Source organism: Bubalus bubalis, chromosome 4 (assembly GCF_019923935.1).
Source record: "Bubalus bubalis isolate 160015118507 breed Murrah chromosome 4, NDDB_SH_1, whole genome shotgun sequence".
Taxonomy (NCBI): Eukaryota; Metazoa; Chordata; class Mammalia; order Artiodactyla; family Bovidae; genus Bubalus; species Bubalus bubalis.
Genome location: NC_059160.1, coordinates 81732859 through 81755253, shown reverse-complemented (window position 1 = coordinate 81755253; position 22395 = coordinate 81732859). Strand labels below are relative to the sequence as shown.

At 36.7% G+C, this 22395-nt stretch overlaps 1 protein-coding gene across 6 annotated transcripts in view; it reads left to right on the top strand.

The window, feature by feature from the left end:
* The window catches only part of YAF2 (YY1 associated factor 2), an 80333-nt gene extending 59922 nt beyond the window's left edge, over positions 1-20411 (top strand). For 2 of the 6 annotated variants that reach the window (XM_025284002.2, XM_025284000.2), the window contains 2 exons: positions 18078-18230; positions 19027-20411. In XM_025284002.2, the coding sequence (XP_025139787.1) occupies positions 18078-18230; positions 19027-19264 (391 nt within the window). In that variant the 3' untranslated portion in view covers positions 19265-20411. Of the gene's footprint in view, positions 1-7127; positions 7183-15268; positions 15395-18077; positions 18231-19026 lie in introns of those variants that run through there. The other 4 variants (XR_003108870.2, XR_006550550.1, XR_006550553.1 and 1 more) reach the window with 3 other exon arrangements.
* Positions 20412-22395: the final 1984 nt, after the last annotated feature.

The window sequence follows — 22395 nt, the reverse complement described above, 5'->3', positions numbered from 1 at the left end:
ATCCAAACCTTAATCCCCAGCATGACTGTTTGGAGATAGGGCTTCCAGGAGGTCATGAAAGTTAAATAAGTTGTAAGTGAAGTGAAAGTTGCTCAGTTGTGTCTGACTCTTTGCCATCCCGTGGGCTACATGGTCCATGGAATTATCCAGGCCAGAATACTGGAATGGGTAGCTGCTCCCTTCTCCAGGGGATCTTCCCAATCCAGGGATCAAACTCAGGTTTCCCACATTGCAGGCAGATTCTTTACCAGCTGAACCAGCAGGGAAGGCCAAGTCATAAGTATGAAATCCTAATGGGATGGTATTGGTGACCTTTTAAGAAGAGGAAAAAGAAATCACTCTCCCTGTTTGCCATGAGAGGAACAGCAAGGAGGCCTCTGCAAGCCAGGAGGGGGAGCACTCACCAGAAGCTGAATCCTGATAGACTTGATGTTGGACTTTCTGTCTTCCAAACTTTGAGAAAATAAATTTCTGTTCTTTCAGCTACCCAGTCTCCAGTATTTGGTATGGCAGCCCTAGCCAACTAAGACAGCATATTAAAAAGCAGAGACATTACTTTGCCATCAAAGATCCATATAGTCAAAGTATGGTTTTTCGAGTAGTCATGTACGGATGTGAGTATTGGACCGTAAAGAAAGCTGAGTGCTGAAGAATTGATGCTTTTGAACTGTGGTGTTGGAGAAGACTCCTGAGAGTCCTTGGACTGCAAGGAGATCCAACCAATCAATCCTAAAAGAAATCAGTCCTGAGTATTCATTGAAAGGACTGATGGCTGAAGCAGAACCTTTAATACTTTGGCCACCTGATGTGAAGAACTGACTCATTAGAAAAGACCCTGATTCTGGGAAGGATTGAAGGCAGGAGGACAAGGGGATGACAGAGGACAAGATGGTTGAATGACATCACCGACTTGATGGACTTGAGTTTGAGCAAGCTCTGGGAGTTGGTGATGGACAGAGAAGCCTGGAGTCCATGGGGTCACAAAGAGTCAGACACAACTAAGTGACTGAACTGAACCAACTGAGACTCCGGGAACAGAGGATTTCACAGGGGAGAGTATAGGAGATGAAGTAGAAGACTAAATCATGTAGGGCTGCAGTCTAGGGCAAGAATTTTGGATTTTCTTGTCAGTTGCCATGTATTCTTTTTGCCTGGGGAAGGAGTTGGGTAAGGAGGAGGAATCCATTGAATTGTTTCAGGCATAGGAGTGGTATACTTTGATTTACACCTAGAAGGATCAGCTGGCTGCTTTGAGGGAGCATAGTGTTCCTTCCAGGGACATCAGTTATCTTCATAACTGTTGCACATGTATCAGTGGGAACAGTGTGAAATCATCCAATTCTAGATATAGTTTGAAGGTAGAGTGGAAAGAAATTGCTTGTGAATTAGATGTGGGTGTGAGAGAAAGTGGGGCATGAATACTGTGTCTAAGTGTCTGGTCAGAGAAACTGAAAAAATGGAGTGCTATTTACTAAGATAGGAAGACTGTCAAAGAATGGAAGAATGGGAGGAGGGAGCAATCAAAATTATAAGTTATTTTGAGTTGCTGCTAAACATCCAAATGAAGATTTAAGTAGGTAGTTGGTTTATAAGACTGGAGTTTAGAGGGGACACTGGGGCTGGTGATAGAAATTTTGGAGTATCATTGTATAGATCAGTAGTTTTCAACCTTGGATGCCCTTTATAATCAGCTTGGGAATTTTCAGAACATTTCTAAACCTGGTCCCACCCCTATATATTCTCATTTAATGTGGGAGTGGGGCTCAGGTATTCCTGTTTTAATTTCGCTAGTGGTTAAACATTTTTTTCAACAACTTTTATTGAGGTATATTTGATGCCCCATGTACTGCACACAAAGTGTGCAGTTTGATAAGTTTTGGCAGATGAATACACCTGTGAAACCATCACCACAAATATGATAGTGAAACATATCCATCACCAGCAGAAGTTTCTTTATATCCTATTTCAGTTCTTCCCTATTATGCCCCCCTCCCATCTTCAGTCACTGAGCAACTGCTGATCTGCTTTCTGTGTAGATTAGCTTACATTTTCTGGGATTCTATAAATGAAGTCTTAACAGTATATACTCTTCTGTGTGTCTTCTGTAACTGTTTTGAGTGTAACTCCTTTAAGTATAATTCCTTTTTGTTAGTAGTATTCCATGGTATGAATCTCTTTTTTTATTCAGCTGTTAATGAACATTTGGGTTGTTTTCAGTTTGGGGCCACCACAAATAAAGCTACTGTGAACGTTTGTGTATAAGTCTTTGTGTGGATATATATTTCCTTTAGATAAATATCGTAGAATGGAATAGCTGGCTTGTATGGATCACATTTTTTCATATATTTCAGCATGAGGGATTTTGTGTGAGCATGGATGTATGTGTGTCCTTGAGGAAACCTTTTATGCCCAGAAGTTTTCCAGACACTATTTTCATTATTAAAATTAATACTCAGTGTATTAATTTCAGTTTAAATCTAGAATTTTTTTCTTAAATATTCATTTTGACAGATCTTATTCAATTTAGAAAATTTAGCAAAATTTAACTTCTTTTTTCCTAGGTGCAGTTATTTTTAAGAAGCATCACAGGTTAATTCTGATGTGGAGCCAGGGCTGAGAACCATGGCACAGATAGTATTTAAAGCCAAGTATTGAATGAGGTCACCCCGGATAGTCATTTTTCAAGCTTTTGTTTGCAAGCAAATACACATATTCCTGGGGCAAATTCTGAGAATTTGTATTTCTGCGAGGCTCCCAGATGCTGATACCCTCAGTTGAGCCGATGGATCATACTTTGAATAGCCCATCCTAGAAGGTTAATGTAGATAGAAGAGATAACCTCAAGGCTGATTCCTGGCGCCTCCAAAGTTTAGAATTTGGAAAGAGGAGTAGAAAATGAGGCAAAAGAAAAAAAAAAAAAAGAAGAGGGTGGTATTCTAGAGGCTTCTGAAGATAATTATAGTTCTGTCAGGAGGTAAAGTGTGATAAACTCTAAAATATGGCTTGAAGAAACGGAGTGAAATTTGAGCTGTAGTTGACTAATGGACATGGTAAAGTGCTCATTGAAATACTTTACTTGAAAGAAGTGCTTTTGGTGGCGTGATAGGGACAAAAGCCTGATTGATGTGAGCTCATGAGAGAAGGGAGGAAAGTAAGTACAGACAAATCATTTAATGCTTACTGTGGAAAAGAGAATAAAGAAATGGGGCAAGTGACTAGAAGGGGATGTGGAAGTAGGGATGGGCTTTCTTTTTTTTTCTTTTTCGTGTAAGAACTATCATAATGTATGCTGACAGGAATAACAGTAGAGAGGGAAATATGGTTGGAGCAGGAGTTGTGTCCTAGGAGAAGGAATCTTGTTGGCAGATAGAGGCATGACCTTAAATAGGAATATGGAGAGGGAAAATTAGACTATCAAATAGCATCTATTGTCTTTCTGAAATGAGAATCAAGGTCACTCCATGATAAGTAAAGAGAACACAGTAAGTTTTGTTCAGCACTCTATCCTCAGTACTTAGAATGGTAATTTGAACATGTGAGGGCTTAGTTAATATTTGTTAACTGAATGAATGTAAGGAAGAGTGACCTTGGATTGGAGGGGAGGAGGTAAGGAGTCAAGTCAGGTAGTACAGAAAGTGGCTGTTGGCTTAGGCCAGAGTGGTGCTTATGGGAATGATGAGAGCTGTTCCAATAATATTGAAAGAAAAGGGAAAGGACTTGATTTTAATTTGACTAAGGGGATGGAAAAGTTGAGGATGACTTGTCTATAGCTCTGGAGCATGTCTTTAGTCTTTCAAATGAAGTGGACTGTGATGTTCTTTAATTATTTGAGTGATTTTTCAAAGACTTAACTGCTGAACACTAGCATAGTTTTTATAAAGTTGATGTAGTCATCTATCTTGTCTATATTTACCAGAGAGTGTTTCAGTAGCTCCCAAGGAATCAAGTCTCTCCTGCCACCACCTCTCAGGAATTTAGGGAAAATTGTGTCCTGGGCCTCTGCAAAAATGTTTGATGTTGAAAATTAAATGTATGTAAACCCTGGAATAAAAATTCTTCAAAATACTCAGCATAGATTCTTAAAATGATGAAGGATACTGTATATTGCATTCTATAAGCAAATTAAGGCAAGTGACAAGACAAAGTGCATTGAACCTGAGGTGTCAGTTGGTTTGGTGTGAATACCTTGGATCAGCAGACAGAATTGTTTTCCTCACAGCCATACCTCAGGGTCAACTGGGAGATGCAAGGATGAGCACTGAACAGGTGGGGGCTGTGGAGTCTCCACATTAACTTCAGTAGAAGTTAGTTTGCTTTCTAGATTGATTCAAGATGGTGGCGTAGAAGGACATGTGTTCATCTCCTCCTGGGGGAGCACCAAAATCGAAATTGGCTGTTAAACAGCCATCGACAGGAGGATGCTGGAACCCCCCCCCTAAAGAAGATACCCCATGTCCAAAGACGAGGAAAAAGCCACAACGAGACAGTAGGAGGAACACAATCACAATAAAATCAAATCACATACTCGCCAGGTGGGTGACCCACAAAGTGGAGCACAGTAATACCAAAGAAGTTCTCTTCCATTTGGGAAGGTTCTGAGCCCCACATCACGCTTCCCAGCCTGGGGATCTGACAAAGGGACTGGGAATCCCCAGGGAATCTGACTTTGAAGGCCAATAAGATTTTATTATAGGACGTCCATCAGACTAGGGGGAACAGAAATTCTACTCTTAGAGGGCACAGACAAAATCCTGTGTGCATCGAGTGTCAGGGGAAAGGAACAGTGATTCTATAGGAGATGGAACCAGACCTCCTGCTAGTGTTGGAGGGTCTCCTGTGGAGGTGTGAGTCACTGGTGGCTCACCATTGGGATGGGGGCACTGGCAGCAGCAGTCCTGGAAGGTGCTCCTTGGCATAAGCCCTCTTCGAGAGTTAACCCTATCACAGAGTGGCATAGACCCCAGGGCTGAGACGCCTCAGGCCAAACAAGTAACAAGAAGGGAGTGCAGCCCCACATATCAGCGGATAACTGGATTAAAGTTTTACTGAGCATGGCCCTGCCTGCCAGACCAAGACCCAGTCTTCCCCACCACTAGTCCCTCCCATCAGGAAACTTACACAAGCCTCTTAGCCTCATCCACCAGAAGGCAGACAGAAGAAGCAAGAAGAACCACAATCCCACAGTGGCTAGAACAAAAACCACGTCACAGAAAGTTAATCAGAATGAAAAAGTAGCGGGTTATGTCTCAGATGAAGGGACAAGATAAAACCCCAGAAAAGCAACTAAATGAAGTGGAGATAGGCAACTGTCCAGAAAAAGAATTCAGGATAATGATAGTGAAGATGATCCAGGATCTTGGAAAAAGAATGGGGAAGATGCAAGAAATGCTTACCAAAGACCTAGAAGAACTAAAGAACAGACAGACAGAGATGAACGATACAGTAGAAGGAATCATAGCAGAATAACTGAGGCAGAAGAATGGATAAGTGACCTGGAGGACAGAATATAGAAAAAAGAAAGAAAATGAAGACAGTCTGAGACCTCTGGGACAACATTAAATGCACCAACATTTGCATTTTACGGGTCCCAGAACGAGAAGAGAGAGAGAAAGGATCCAAGAAAATATTTGAAGAGATAATAGCTGAAAAGTTCCCTAACATGGGAAAGGAAATAATCAGCCAAGTCCAGGAATTCCACACAGAGAGTCCCAGGCAGGATAAACCCAAGGAGGAACACACTGAGACACATCATAATCAAACTGATGAAAACTAAAGACAGAGATAAAATATGAAAAACAACAAGGGAAAAATGACAAATAACATACAAGGGTACAAGCCAGAAGGGAATGGCAAGATTATTTGAAGTGATGAAAGGGAAGAACTTACAACCAAGAATACTCTACTCAGCAGGGCTCTCGTTGAGATTTGATGGAGAAATCAAAAGCTTTCCAGACAAGCAAAAGTTAAGAGAATTTAGCAGCACCAAATCAGCTTTACAGCAAATGCTAAGGGAACTTCTCTGGCAGGAAACACAAGAGAAGGAAAAGACCTACACAAAATAAACCCAAAACAATTAAGATAATTACCTTAAGTGTAAATGGATTAAATACACCAACTAAAAGATGTAGACTGGCTAGGCGGATGAAAACATGTATGCACTTCCACTTAGCACATCATTCTACTTAACCCCCCAAATTGTATGTAATTACTTTATATTGTTAGGTTAATCATATTTCCATTATGGTTTGAAGTTGTAATTATCTTTTATTTTTTTGTCTAGCTATTGAGTGTGAAAACTGATAAACATCTTTTATTATTGTGATTATGTAACTATTATTTGCTTAATACTATTGTATCATGATTGGTCAACAAAAATTAGACTTCTATATCACAAAAACTATCATTTAATAGAAAAACCTATTTAAAATTTAGGTGCATATCCGAATTATCTTGAAATTTTTTGAGAAATACAAATGCCCAAGTATTGCTTTTTTTCTCCAAAGGTCCAGATGTGTTTCTAATGAGCACCTATGTTTAAAAACAATTGGACTATATGATGGTCTTTTACTTTTATCTAGTATGTTTCACTTTTTCTATTTCATATTCAGTGCTCCCTTTTCATTTAGTTTGTTTTCCAATTTCTCCATCTCTTTTTTCTTGTTCTTTCTCAATCCTTTATCAAGCGTAGTAGAAAAGCTTTAGTATACATATGTAAATATAATAGTATGTATAATATAAAGAGTATGTATAATATATATATTTTAGAAATTTTAGGAATTTTTGCCTAGCTAAATAATTTATGACATTTTGATTCCACTTACTTGACTTAATATGAACAGAATGATAGATTTCTGATTTATATTTACTCAGAACTTTGATATAGTTCCATGGATTTTGGCATCTAGTATTACTGCTAAAAGTTTAGGAAGTTTATTAATGATTTTTGAAAAAGAGAATTTGAATGAGGCTTGAAACCTCTAATCCAATTCTGAGAATATAAAGAAATACTATATCATAAAAAAACAGGAAGTTAAATGTGATACAGTATTGTTAAAGTACAGATTTTGTTCAAATTACAAAAAAATCTTATGCTAGTGTCCATTATTTATTTTCATACCTTATTCAAGATTCCACATTGTATTTAGTTGCATTGAGCATCTCCAGTACATGCAACAGATTCTGGTAAGTTCTTTTTTTATTTTTATTCTAGTACAAATATTTTCTGATTTTCTTTGTTGTATCTTCTTAGATATACCCATCATTTAAAAGTGGACATTTAATTTTCAAATATATGGGATTTTAAGTTATCTTAGTTATCTTAAATTTCTCATTTTGATATTGATTGCTCATTTAAATGCTTTCTTCTCTGTAGTCACCCTCTGTTTTTTCAGTCTCCTAACTTGATTGAGGCTTTCAGTGGCTAAATCAAAGATCTCTCTTGGTAAATGTCACGTTGCACTTGAAAATATGTTGGTTATTTTCAAATAGCTTTTGATACTGATATTTAACAAAATTCCATAGTGATAAGAGAACACAGTCTGTATGATTTAGCACCTTTGCTGTCGTTCAGTCACCTAGTTGTGCCCGACTTTGCAGTGCACCAGGCTTCCCTGTCCCTCACCATCTCCTGGAATTTGCCCAAGTTCATTTCCATTACATTGGTGATGCCATCCAGCCATCTCATCCTCTGTCACCCTCTTTTCCTTCTGCCTTCAATCTTTCCTAGCATCATGGTCTTTTCCAGTGAGTTGGCTATTCTCATCAGGTGGCCAAAGTATTTGAGCTTTAGCTTCAACATCAGTCCTTTCAGTGATTATTCTGGGTTGATTTCCTTTAAGATTGACTGGTTTGATCTCCTTGCTGTCCAAGGAGCACTACAGTTTCAAAGCATCAATTCTTTGGCACTCTACCTTCTTTATGTCAAGGTCTCACAACCATATGTGACTACTGGAAAGACCATAGCCTTGACTATACAGACCTTTGTTGTCAAAGTGATGTCTTTGCTTTTTTAACAGACTGTCTAGGTTTGCAATAGCTTTCCTGTCAAGAAGCAATCGTCTACTAATTCCATGGCTGCAGTCACCATCCACAGTGATTATAGAGCCCAAGAAGAGGAAATCAGTCACCACTTCTACCTTTCCCCCTTCTATTTGGCTTGAAGTGATGGGGCTGGATGCCATGATCTTAGTTTTTTTAATATTGAGTTTTAAGCCAGCCTTTTCACTCTCTTCCTTCACATCAAGAGACTGTTTAGTTCCTCTTTGCTTTCTGCCATTAGAGTGATACCATCCACATATCTGAGGTTGTTGGTATTTCTCCCAGCATTCTTGATTCCAGCTTGTAACTCATCCAGCCTGGCATTTCTCATGATGCACTCAGCGTATAAGTTTAATAAACAGGGTGACAATAAACAGCCTTGTCGTACTAGTTTGTCAGTCCTGAACCAGTCAGTTCTCTACAGGATTCTTGCTGTTGTTTCTTGACCAGTATACAGGTTTCTCAGCAGACGGGTAAGATGGTCTGGTATTCCCACCTCTTTAGAGTTTTCCACTGTTATGATCCACACAATCAAAGGCTTTAGCGTTGTCAGTGAAACAGGTAGATTTTTTCTGGAATTTCCTTGCTTTCTCTGTGATCCAGAAAATATTGGCAATTTGATTTCTGATTTCTCTGTGTTTTCTAAACCCAGCTTGAACATCTGGAAGTTCTCTGTTCATGTAATGCTGAAGCCTAGCATGCAGGAGTTTGAGCATAACCTTACTAGCATGGGAGATGATTGCAATTGTCTGGTGGTTTGAACATTCTTTAGTACTGCTCTTCTTGGGAATTGGGATTTGGATTGACCTTTTGCAGTCCTGTGGCCACTACTCAACCATGAAACTTTTGTACTTTGTTTTATGTCCCTGGATGCATTCCAGTGTCTCCTAGTTGATAGTCTATGGGAACTTAAACAGAATTTGTGTTCTACCGTTGTGTGAAAATTGTATAAATCTTAATTATATTAAGTTGATTCATGGTGCTTTTCAGGTCTACTGTACCCTTCTACTTTTCTATCCATGCTATTAATTTTTGAAAGTTTAATATTGAAACTCCAACTAAAAATCTTAATTTACTTAAAATTAATTGTAATATATAGTGGAAATATATGTAACTTTGTTCTGTATTTTCTAAGTCTCCTGTGTTATCATACTTAAAATTTAAAAAATAAAGATATATAAAAAGACTTCAGTTTGCTTTCAGTTTTATATATTGTGATTCTTGGTAAAGATTTTATTTGCATGATTATCTACTGTAGAAACAGTAACAGAAAATATTTGTATATCTCGAGGGTAGGTAGCATTGAGTTTTGCTGAGAAGTTAGATAGTGCTGGTATTAGCAGAGTAGATTATTTCATTGTTTGGAGGTGGGGAAAGCCACATAGAAAGGACTCTTTAATCCTTTGATTTAATAGTCACTATTTATGCAAAGCAGTCATACTTTAAACCTTTCATTCCATTTTCATGAAAAAGGAAGTAAATGGCTCAGAAGCAAAATGGCATCAGCAAATTTTTCAAGAAAGTGAATTCTTGGAAGTTGGCACCTAGTTAAATCAGTGTTTACAAAATTAATTTATAGTTGTATTTATGCATCATATTTAACAGGTTTTTATGATTGGTACTGTTGAGATATTTATTGAGCATCTAATACTGTAAGATCTACTGTATATGTATTTGTTGGGGATAGAAAAACAGGCAATATGTGATCTTTTCCCACGTAGGAATTAGAGTCCCATTGGTGAGGAGATAGAATGCAGCCATAAAAGGATCAACAGCATTGCAGAAGAGTGTAAAAGACTACCACTCCACAGAGCTGCTGCAGGGGTTCCACAGACATGTGATGTACATTTCTTTTTAAAAATTTCAGTAACCTGTTACATAAATGTGTTCTATGTACTAAATAGGGCTTCCCAGGTGGATAGTGGTACAAAATCCGCCTGCAGTGCAGGAGACACACAGGAGATACGGGTTCAATCCCTGGGTCGGGAAGATTCCCCTGGAGGAGGAAATGGCAACCCACTCTAGTATTCTTGCCTGGGGAAATCCCATGGACAGAGGAGCCTGGCAGGCTACAGTCCATGGAGCTGCATAGAGTCTGACATGACTGATCTGCATAGAGTCTGACATGACTGATCGACTAAGCAGCAGGATCAGTGTGCACCAAATATTCACGTGCACAAAAGGAAGATGATAAAGCTTACTAATTTATTTTGCTTATTCACTTTTTTTTTTACCACTTCAAAATATAGTAGCAAATCCTTCATTTGTATTTCTCCAACATAGTGAAAACATTCACATGGCCTTAGCAACATTATTTAGTCATCATTTTCCCTCTTCTACCTCTGCTCTCACATAATAGTTTTGCTCCCAAGCTACACTCATCAAAACCTCTGTAGCCTCAAAAACTGATCTGTCAAAAATAAGATCTGACCTAGAAAGCCTGGGAAAGGAAGATACACTGAGCAGGCCAGGCCATGGAATGCACTTCCCTGGGCCCTGGGGGGAGAAATCCAGGGAATTTCAATGGAGTAACTTACCTACCTTCATGCTTGTTAGCTGCACGGTGTTTGGGCTCTCTGACTCCAAGTCATCATATGACAATAATCCTGGATGAATTTTTCTGCAGATTTAAGCAGACCACCTGACCTGCCTTTTGAGAAACCTATATGCAGGTCAGGAAGCAACAGTTAGAACTGGACATGGAACAACAGACTGGTTCCAAATAGGAAAAGGAGTATGTCAAGGCTGTATATTGTCGCCCTGCTTATTTAACTTCTATGCAGGGTACATCATGAGAAACGCTAGGCTGGAAGAAGCACAAGCTGGAATCAAGATTGCTGGGAGAAATATCAATCACCTTCTGAGGTGAATGCAGATGACACCACCCTTATGGCAGAAAGTGAAGAGGAACTAAAAAGCTTCTTGATGAAAGTGAAAGAGGAGAGTGAAAAAGCTGGCTTAAAGCTCAACATTCAGAAAACAAAGATCATGGCATCTGGTCCCATTACTTCATGGGAAATAGATGAGGAAACAGTGGAAACAGTGTCAAACTGTATTTTTTTGGGCTCCAAAATCACTGCATATGGTGACTGCAGCCATGAAATTAAAAGACGCTTAACTCCTTGAAAGCAAAGTTATGACCAACCTAGATAGCATATTGAAAAGCAGAGACATTAGTTTGCCAACAAAGGTCCGTCTAGTCAAGGCTATGGTTTTTCCTGTGGTCATGTATGGATGTGAGAGTTCGACTGTGAAGAAAGCTGAGTGCCGAAGAATTGATGCTTTTGAACTGTGGTTTTGGAGAAGACTCTTGAGAGTCCCTTGGACTGCAAGGAGATCCAGCCAGACCATTCTAAAGGAGATCAGCCCTGGGTGTTCTTTGGAAGGAATGATGCTAAAGCTGAAACTCCAGTACTTTGGCTACCTCATGCGAAGAGTTGACTCACTGGAAAAGACTTTGATGCTGGGAGGGATTGGGGGCAGGAGGAAGAGGGGATGACAGAGGATGAGATGGCTGGATGGCATCACCTACTCGATGAATGTGAGTTTTAGTGAACTCTGGGAGTTGGTGATGGGCAGGGATGCCTTGCGTGCTGCGATTCATGGGGTGGCAAAGAGTCAGACACGACTGAGCAACTGAACTGAACTGAAGAATTATAACATGAATAGTCTTTTAAGAACAGAAAGGGATATGGTTTCTCATACAAGTAGTCATTCAACCCAAAAAACTCTGTCATGAAACATTTTGCAATAGTGAACCTGAATCATCTTGTTTTGCTGTAGGACATGTGATAGTATTCTTTCTTCATCTTTGATATTTGGCACTGAAATTTGTTTGATATGATTGGTAAGTGGACAGCTGCTGAATGGTTGGAGTGTATACCTAGTCTAGAAATGACAATGTGTGATATTTTGGGAGCAAAGAAAATGGCAGTCCTCTTCAAAAAATTGTGAGCTGTCAGGCTTTCAGATTAAAAGTGTTTCGATGATGCAATGCAAGACGTGGAAGCAAAGAGAAGCCAGAGTCTATTAGAGATGTATTTGAGATCAGGAGTCACTATTTACAAAGTAGATATGTTCCTAGGATTAGGCCTAACAAGCTGATGAGGAATTAGTTACATTAGCCTATATCAGGTCTGCTGCTGCTGCTGCTGCTAAGTCGCGTCAGTCATGTCCGACTCTGTGCGACCCCATAGACGGCAGCCCACCAGGCTCCCCCGTCCTTGGGATTCTCCAGGCAAGAACACTGGAGTGGGTTGCCATTTCCTTCTCCAATGCATGAAAGTGAAAAGTGAAAGTGAAGTCACTCAGTCATGTCTGACTCTTAGCAACCCCATGGACTGTAGCCTACCAGGCTCCTCCGTCCATGGGATTTCCCAGGCAAGAGCACCAGAGTGGGGTGCCATTGCCTTTACCATATCAGGTCTATATACCTTCAAATAGAATAAAAATTTGGGTTTACTACATTTTAAAGTCTTATAAAATTTTTAGTAATATTAAAATTTTTAATATTGTTCCTTTGTTTTTTACTTCTGTAAATTATTCGTAAAATGATTTTAAAGAGGATGGTGGCAGTCCATGGTGATGGCTGTTTTTCTTGGTGTACTGACGGTTTAAACATGAACTAAAGTTCCTTCCATCATGGAGTAAATCCTCTGTCTGGTTTTTGAAATCACAGCACATCCTTTTTTCCTTCTTGGTGCTTTTGACAAAAGTTACTTTTATTTAGTTAGTTATCCTTTGTGTGACTTCTTTCCCATATATTAAGCAAACACTTTGAGGGTGAGAACTGTGTCTGTCTCGTTCACAGTGAATCTCCAGCACCGTGTCTAGTGTCTGACACATGTGGATGTACAATATATTTGTCAAACAGTGGGGCTTCTTTATAAAATCTTCCTTGGTTATATTTTTGGACTTTTGTTAGCAGTGTATCAACAGACTTGCAACAAGTTTAGATTTTTGGTTTAGTTTTTTAACTCAGTTAAATTTATTATATTGCTTCAATTTACAATATACATATTTTAGTGTTTTGCAACAGATTGTGTCTTTCTCAGCTATGAATAATGTTGCCTCCTTTAGAAAAGAATGAATAATTGCTTTATATCTTATTTATTGCCTATCCAGCTCGACAAAGCTAATTTGTGATGAGGTTAATCAAGCTTAAAATATTTATTTCGTAATATTCAGCACATAGAATTTTTGTTGCAGGGTGGTTGGGGTGGAGGGCAGAGACATAGTTAGAAACGGTATATATCAAGCCACTATTAACCAGTCTCCTACCCACATGAAAAGTCAAATAGCTCCTAAAAGTACTTTGTTCTGATGAGTAGGAGATATCCATAAATGTTTGTTGAAATGTTCCCTCCTCTTTTTTTTAATGTTACAGGAAATCAATTTTTAGGTTACAGGAAAGCAAAAGAGACCTGTCAAACTTTACATAGTCTCTTTGACCTATTTATGATGGATACATAGGGAGACATGGAGATCCCAAAATTTTGGAATGCCATATTTTACAAGTTGCATCAAATCATGACATATGTGAATAATAGAGTACAGTTGAGATATGTCTGGATAGCACTTATTTTTCTAACTGGGTGACCTTTTTGTCCTCCTGATCACAGAACCTTCAGGGTTGTAGGTGTATTGTCAAAAATCATGAATGATAAATTGCTGAACATAAAAAAGGCATACAATATACATACCCTTCCCCTAATATCCTAACTATCTCCCATATCCTATCTCCCACCTCTAAAATCCCCTGCTCTCCTCTAGATTTTTCTCACTAAGTAGAAAATGGATCACAGTTAAACCTAAGACCCCTAGAGATAGGAGAGCTTTCTTTTGAATAGAGCATGGTGAAGGTGAGTCAGTTTATGATAGGCTGAAAAGATGGTCAGAAGCTGTGTTCCTCCTGCCTTCATTGAAGGATCTTTAAAACTCATTCAGCCATTAGAGAGCAGCAGAAAGCTTGTTCAGTAGTTAAGCTACGTGTATACACATGTTTTGTGCTTCTTTTCATCCATAGTTGTACCAGATCAAATAATCCTACAAAAGAGGAGCAAAGATGTAATTTTTAAGTGAAAATCAACCATCTAATTAAAATAAGAATAAAAGAATGAATTAATAAACAGGAAAATCTAGGATTAAAAGAGAAAGAGATGTAAGTAATGAAAAACAAAAACAATATTTTTTGAGGCAGAAGAGAGCAACTATAGAAAGTTTGTTGGTGCTTAAAAACTAACAAAAAATTAACAACAGAAAGACAGTGCCAAGTACACAGATTACTGGTTGCTTATGCGAACACTGGTCTCACATTTCCACTTGCCCCAGGGACACCTTTTCTTGAATTTTATAAAACCCACAAGCCCAGCACGACCAGCACCATCATTTCTAGTTTGTTGTGATGGTCTTCGAGCTTGTCCCCCGATTCCAGTCTTTCACCTGACCAGGCCAGCTAGTCTTTCTTTCTGTGTTGTTTTCACCTTGTAGGAGAATATACATTTATTATTTTTATTCTTACCTCTGAGAATATGACACTTAGAAGAAATCTAGATTCATAACTTGTTTTAAAATATTGATTTATTTAACTCAACCTCATGGTTTTATGGAGAAAATCATTCTCTACTGACTGATATGTTTTCCTTTTCAGATTTATGGGCCATATAAAAAGGGGAAATGGTTCTAGAAAGATTCTGGAGCGAGAACTTGTTAACTATGAAAAACACTTGGCAGCAGTTTTATTGTAAGGTTCATGAAGTTGGGAATTAGTTTTCTTTCTTTCTTACGTAAAAGTGGGAGTGATTGAGGAACTGTGTCTCATAAGCAACATGTACCAAGTTGGAGACAGATACTGATGGGGAAGGGGAGTGATTGATAGTGTTGTAAAAATATTAAGTACCTAACCACAACACAGCAGTTACATTCCTAAAAACTTAGTGATCAGAGAATCCATGATTGAGACAGTTTCGTCTTAAGGGAAATACTGTATTGAGGTTAATAATAAATCCAGAAAAACCTAGAAAAATATTCAGTTTTGCTTAAAAACAGCACTAAATAAAAAGAATATACATGATTATATATCTGAAGTTAGTGATAATGGCCTATAAATAACTAAAGTCAATTTATTGATTGATGGAAACATCAGGATTTCTACTCTAGAATGTGAATTAAAAAAATTTTTCAGTTTATTGTAATTCAGTTTAAAATTTTTCTAAATTTATTTTGTATTCAGTTTCAGGTTTAAGGGAGTAAGAGTACACACTGTAATAAAGGAAGTTGTCAAACCTCCATTTGTCGTGGCAGGAAGAGATTCAGACACCCATCATACCTTGGGAGACAAATGATGGCTGCACCCCAGGTGCATTATAGAGCTTGGACTGACTCTCAAGTTTAGGTGACTCACTGTTCACCAGGCACTAGTCTAACCAAATCTCTATACACCCTGCCACACCTTTGAACTCTCTCTTTTCATACCCTAGAATAATTAAAAGAGAAATTAATTCCTGCTGCTTTTGCCTTTCACTACTTACTTGCTTCTATGTAGTGAGTGGTTGATCCTGTGAGTAAGCATAGAGACAGTATTCCTTTCCTTTAAAAACATCTTTGTGGGTGAAGGGTGGAAGGGAGGTTCAAGAGGGAGGGAACAGATGTATACTAATGGCTGATTGTAAAGCAGTTCTCTTCCAATTAAAATTTTTTAATAAATACAAAAACCTTTCCTCGTTAAACCTGATTTTATCATTCATTCATTTTTCAACAAATATTAGGTATCTAGTATTTTCCAATACTATGCTAGGTACTAGTTATCCAGTGGTATATAAAACTGATACTGTCTCTTTCTTTGTAGAGTTTATACTCTAGATGAAGAAAGAGATGGTGAAATTAAAATTGCAATTCCTTCCTTAAAACTCCCTGTGTTCCTTACTTTTTTTTTCTTCCATAGCATTTATCCACATCTAAGACTTTATTTTTTGTTAAATTTCATCCACAGAATACTGGTTACATGAGAACAAGCAAGAGTTTCTCCATAGCATTTATCCACATCTAAGACTTCTATTTTTTGTTAAATTTCATCTACAGAATACTGGTTACATGAGAACAAGCAAGAGTTGCTGTACGTTTTGCTAAGGGACTATGTTGGTTGAGAAGTGAGAAAGGCACGTTTAATTAGTCACCATGTCCCCTTGATTATCTGTTTCTTCATTCTGTCTTTAAATAACCCCATGGCTGCTTCCTTTTAGTTCCAGCCCTTTTTATTTTAGCCTGATCTATTAAAGTAGCTTTCCCTGCCTCTGTATACCTTTCTCTTCCACATTGCTGCCAGTAATTTTCGTAAAATTCAAGTCTGTATTTCTTCAGTGAGCTCCCATCTTTAAAGAGTAAATCAGACTCCTTAGCTTTGCATTATCAGGTTCCTTCATATCTTTTTTCATTTCTCTGCTGCTCCCTGCTTTCCATCTTAAACTCTTTGTTGCAGTAATGTTAATATATTACACTGCTTCAAGCTTCTTTGCAAAGTGTGATGGCTGGACCAGAGGCTTCTGCTTAACTGGGAGGCTATTAAAAATGCAGATTTTAGGGTCCATCTGAGACCTACTGAATCAGAACCCGGGGAGCAGAGCTAAGCAAGCTAAACAAGACTTTCTAGTAATCCTGATGTACCTTAAATTTGAGAACAGTGCTTTAGTCCTTTTTCTTTTAAAGTTTATTTCCTGAACAAGCTCAGCCAATAATATTTTCATCTATGTAACTCTTGATATGTATCATTAACCCTGGTATCTGGGTCAGCCCTACTTTTTTTTTTTTAATTGAATTTATTATTTATTTATTTATTTTTTACTTTACAATATTGTATTGGTTTTGCTGTATTCTGGACATCTTTCCTGGATATCCTACCTTTACTTCAGACTCTGTTGGTTCTAAACAAAATTCAGTATCCATCTATTAAGATGTTTTATATACTGCATTTCCTGTTTCCTCCTTCAAAGGATTCCTTCCTCCTTAAACAGCTTTGAAAGCTAGATTGTGCAGTATTTTCTCTTTGGTTTCTATTTTGTCTTCTTTTAGAAGAACAGAGGAAAAAAAATGTTTTTAATAGCTGTGCTGACCAAAAGAGGGCCAGGATTTTCCAGGCAATAGATTATTGTTGTTTGTAGACCATCTGTTATGATTTATTTTTATCTTATTTTTCCCTGTTTTGTTCCTCCCATCTTTTTTCCCCTCTGTAGTAATCTTTCTCATTTTAAGAGACTATTAGCTTTGAATCTTGACCTCAGCCTCCCACACTGTACCATAAAGTTGGAGGGATCCTTGACCCTGGGCTAATAGAGTGACAACTGGTACCAAAGGCTGTAGTCAGGCAACATTTCATCTCTCTTGGTGCAGTTTTGCAGTAGGTTCTCAATACATTTATTTATTTATTTTTAATAAGTAAGCTAGGCAAGTCTCAAAAGACTGGGAAGATCTCCAAGGTTAAAAAAGCACAGTGAAATTGTGGCTAGATAGGTAAGGAACCTTAAAGACTTTAACAATAAGGAGAAAATTTACTGAATGAATAAACGAACGATTTTTAAAGAAAAGAATAGCCACTGTCACAGATGGTGAGCTATTTCCTTCTCTGAGAGAGGAGGGATACATTTAGATTTTATTTCAGTGTAAACTTTCAAATTTAATTTAAAAATTTCATGTTCGTTTATATGTTTGCTTCCCCATGAGCACAGTTTGATATACATTTTTAATAATTTTCATGTCGATTTATGTGACAGTTACATTTTAATTGTTTGACTATATATCTTGGGTGATAACTTTGAACCGTTATTATAGTTCTATTTTTGTTGACTAGGAAAGAAATAATGTATGTGTGTGTGTATATACATATATATATCTGTTAAATTGCACATCTGAATTACCTTACATATGAAAAATTTTTATATGTGAAAATCACAATCTATATCTATTCTCATAATTTGAGGTAGTCTCATAAAAAATCATGTTCTTAAATTATAGTAAGAAAAAAACCTTTGTTTTTAACATGCACACAGGAAACCTCGACCTGTCTCCCAGTTGGTTGCACAGCAGGTTACTCAGCAGTTTGTACCCCCTACACAGTCAAAGAAAGAGAAAAAAGATAAAGTAGAAAAAGAAAAAAGTGAAAAGGAAACAACTAGCAAAAAGAACAGTCATAAGAAAACCAGGTAAATTTGAAGAGTGTTTTAATGGTACTTTTGAAATAATAAAATTAACCATTTAATATTGTCTTTTAAAACTGATGTATAAAGTAGAATATGAAATATATAATATAGAAATAAAAGATTTCATCTGTTTTACTATGTCATGAAAGTATTTTTTCAAGTTGAAGATATATTAGAAATTAAATATGGAGGCCACAAATACAGGCTTAAGTGTGCGGACACTTTCTGCTTTTTGTTTTTGTTTTACTAGATTAAAAGACATTTGTGTTTGAATTATTTCTTTTTCACTCATAAAGCCAGGAGTGATATTCACAATACTGAACAGATATTTGCATGAATTCTAACCAATCGGAATGGTCGTAGGTCCTGGCAGAGCAGACAGTCACGATGCCCTTATTTAAGTGCGCATCAGTGGAGTGGCAGCCCTCCATCTGACTCAGCCTTAGCTGCTGTCAGCTTCCTCTGTGATGCAGCTGTGACTGCTGTTCTGAACTCTTTACTGTAGTAAAATTGATAAGCTGTTTGCCAAACTGAGATAAAGTTATAAAAGCACAAGTAGGAGACCATTACTCCCAGTATTTTTTGTCATGTTGAGGAAGATTCATGAATGATTGGCTTGATTAATGTTAATGATTTCAAGCATTTAATTATATTTTTGCATTTAGTTACACATGAATAGAGAGCTTTAAATATAGATGTACTTATTTTGTCATTTTTACTTAATTTAATATGCATTGCATGCTCAGAGACTTGGTAGAGAGAAAAGCTAGTTAAAAATTTTATCATCTTTTGTGTTTAGGCCAAGATTGAAAAATGTGGATCGGAGTAGTGCTCAACATTTGGAAGTTACCGTTGGAGATCTGACAGTCATTATTACAGACTTTAAGGAGAAAACGAAGTCCCCGCCTGCATCTAGTGCTGCCTCTGCAGATCAACACAGTCAGAGTGGCTCCAGCTCTGATAACACAGAGAGGGGAATGTCCAGGTCGTCTTCACCCAGAGGAGAAGCCTCATCACTGAATGGAGAATCTCATTAAAGTCTATTTTCTCCAGTTTCCGTCACTTCTGTCATACCATGCAAATACACAGATTATGCCAAGAAGTACCACATTTTCATGACAAACATATTCATGCACAATCCTTGATTTGCGTTTTAATTAAAATAGAAATTTGTTAGAATTCGTTAGGTTTTAATTGCAATCTGTGCCTACCAAACATTTCCAGACTTAATGTTTTGGTCTCCACAGTTAAGCTGCCATGAAAATGTGGTTGAGTTATTCATTATGCAGTGTTATTGGTAAGTCTATTTTCACTTTTAGTTTAGTGAATTCTAACACATAATTCTTGAATTCTCTACTATTGGCATGTAACGAATTTAAATTTTTATAACATAGTGCAAGCTGCCTAAATATGTATTATTTGAGAATTGTGAAACAAATAGTTATATGTATACAAGTCAAAGATCAACTTAATCAACTATTGCTGCAACAGAATTTCTTAATGGATATCCTCTTAAATACACCTGCTGGTACTTGGTGTGGTTAAATAGGAAGATTGTTATTAAATAAAGAATTTGTATGAACCATTGCCAATGTTTTTGACACATTTTACTAAATTATTGTTTCTGAATTACGTTTTAGGTTTTATCTGTTTTGGGGGGGGTTTGCTTATCTTTCAAAACATTCATTTATTGTAATGTTTACTAGCAGACTAGTAAACAATAAAACATTGATTACGTAGCTTTATAATTCAGGTTTAGTGCTATTGTCATTGAACACTGGTATTTTCTGTATTGTATAGAACATTAAAATTCAAGTAATTATAAGCATTTGATGAAAACAGAAAAGAAAAGCTGTAATTTTAAGAGCTGCAATTTTGGAAAAGCTTTAACTTAATAATAGTTTTATCACTGTTTCCTTGCCCCAGACTTAGCCAGGGTCATAGGAGTATGAATCTAATTAATACACAAATGGGAACTGTTGCACAGAACTAGGAAATAACTAATATTTAATCAGCTTAATTGGCCTCTTTATTAAATATAACAATTCTTATAAAAATTATAGTACCCTATTTTCAGAGACACTTGCCAGTTTATGCATTTATCAATATCCTAAAATTAAAAAAATATTTACAGCCCCAGTTACTATTATGTAAATTTACCAATAAAATATTTTTATGACTACAGATTTTGCATTTTTGTTTGCAACTAATAAAAGTGTTTTATGTTGTCTTTAAAAATCAAACTTAGAAACCACACAGTACTTCTTAAATTCTAGGGTCTCCTGCTTTCTCTTAGCTATTTGTTTAATACATATTTACCTGTAGGAGACTTTTGAACTATAAATGAACTTTAAATCATAATGTGGATACAAAATATCACATAAAAACGTCATGATCGCATTTGAAGAAAGGAAACTGTAGACTCTGACAGTTGTGATATTTGGTGGTTTCATGTGGTAATGTAACTTTTTGTTTAATTGCAGTACTTTTTACAGGCACTATGGTACTGTCTTTTTGTAAGATGCAAGTTGTGAAATACAGTTAATTGCATACAGTAAAAGTCTGTGATTAAAACATTTATATACCTCATTCTTTAGTGTTGTTAAGTGGAAGAATTTTGTTTTTAAGATACTTCCAGTGGAACCCCAAATAACTGGTATGTTCTTTTAAAACATGAAATTTTAAAATTTTATTCTTTTTCACATGTTTCAAATGTTTTATATATATGCATATATATTCATTTTTTAGACATAGTAAAAATTGCAAGTATTAACTGTAATAGGGAAAATATTATAATATTTAAGTTAAAACTACTCTTTGGAGGTACTGGGTCTTATGATGATGATCAAATACTTTCTAGATGTATTTTAAATGGACTGCAAGAGAGAATAATCGGACAGAAGATGGGATTTTACCTGAATGGAGCATAGTCATCTGTGTGAATAGTAAGGAGACACTGCAGCATGGAAATGAAGAGTGCTAACTGGTGTCTGGCATTTTAATCTCTTGTAGAACCTAAGTTAGCTTGAGTTAGTCACTCCAGGTCATTTCCTCTTTGGTATACAGGGATAATGATAATCATGTCTAGCTTGTAGTGTTGTTGGATTAAATGTCAATCCATATACAGTTCTTAATAATTACCTGATACATACCCAATGCTCAGTAAAGGTGAGCCGTTACTGTCTTTATAGGTAAAATCCCATTTACAGAAACATAATGCTTTTTGGGGTTTTTTTTGATAACAAAAATTATTTCCATGCCTTCTTGGATGACTGAAAGGAATTGTGTTCTACAGGTTAAACTGAATTTTTGCACCAGATGTTTGCTCTGATCCCAGATGAGCTATCTTTCTATAATTAACTTGATGGTATGTATTATGAGACAAGAGAAATGAGTTGAGTTGGCTACTTTGACATTTTGTTTTCTTTCGTTAATTATAGTTAGTTTATCTGCCTTTGTTTCACCCTACCTCAAATACACTTCCAAACCAGGAGACAGACCCCAATTCTATAAATATTTATCTCTAATGTTCAAGTATGCAAAAAGATTCAGAGCCTGGGCTTAAGGTATATATTTAGCTCTGTTTCATCAATTTACCTTGTGGTTTTAATAGTGGATTCTTTTAGCCAAATTCTACACAAAAAGAGCATTTGGATGTTTTTCAGAGTTTATTAGCTTATTTTGATATAAGTAAGAGTGAAGATATAATTTGAGGCGTACAAGAATACATATTCTTAAAACCTTTTATATTACACAGAAATAGTTGACTTAATAACTTAAAGGTTTTATTTTTATTAAATGCTTCCTAAAATTATAGTGATTATAGACAAAGTGAAAACATTTAAAAAGAAAAGACCTCAGCTTTTCTAAGTTGACATATTTATTACCATTTTTTTAGACAAAAGTCCTCATTGCCTGACAATATTGTAGTTTATTCATAGTATATGCATTTATGCAGAGTGGTCCAGAATTTTTAGTTTCCACTGACAGTCTTATTTTACCTGTTTTCTTGGTCTGCCACTTATCTCTTTCCTTAAATCTTTTAAAGACTTGAAGTAGGAACTGGGCCATTAATAGAAACTTCTGTACTGTACTTTGAAAATTAAGTGAAAACAGTGAATGTGTGTGTTAAGAATAATCACAGAGTAATACTTTGACTTAGCACTGG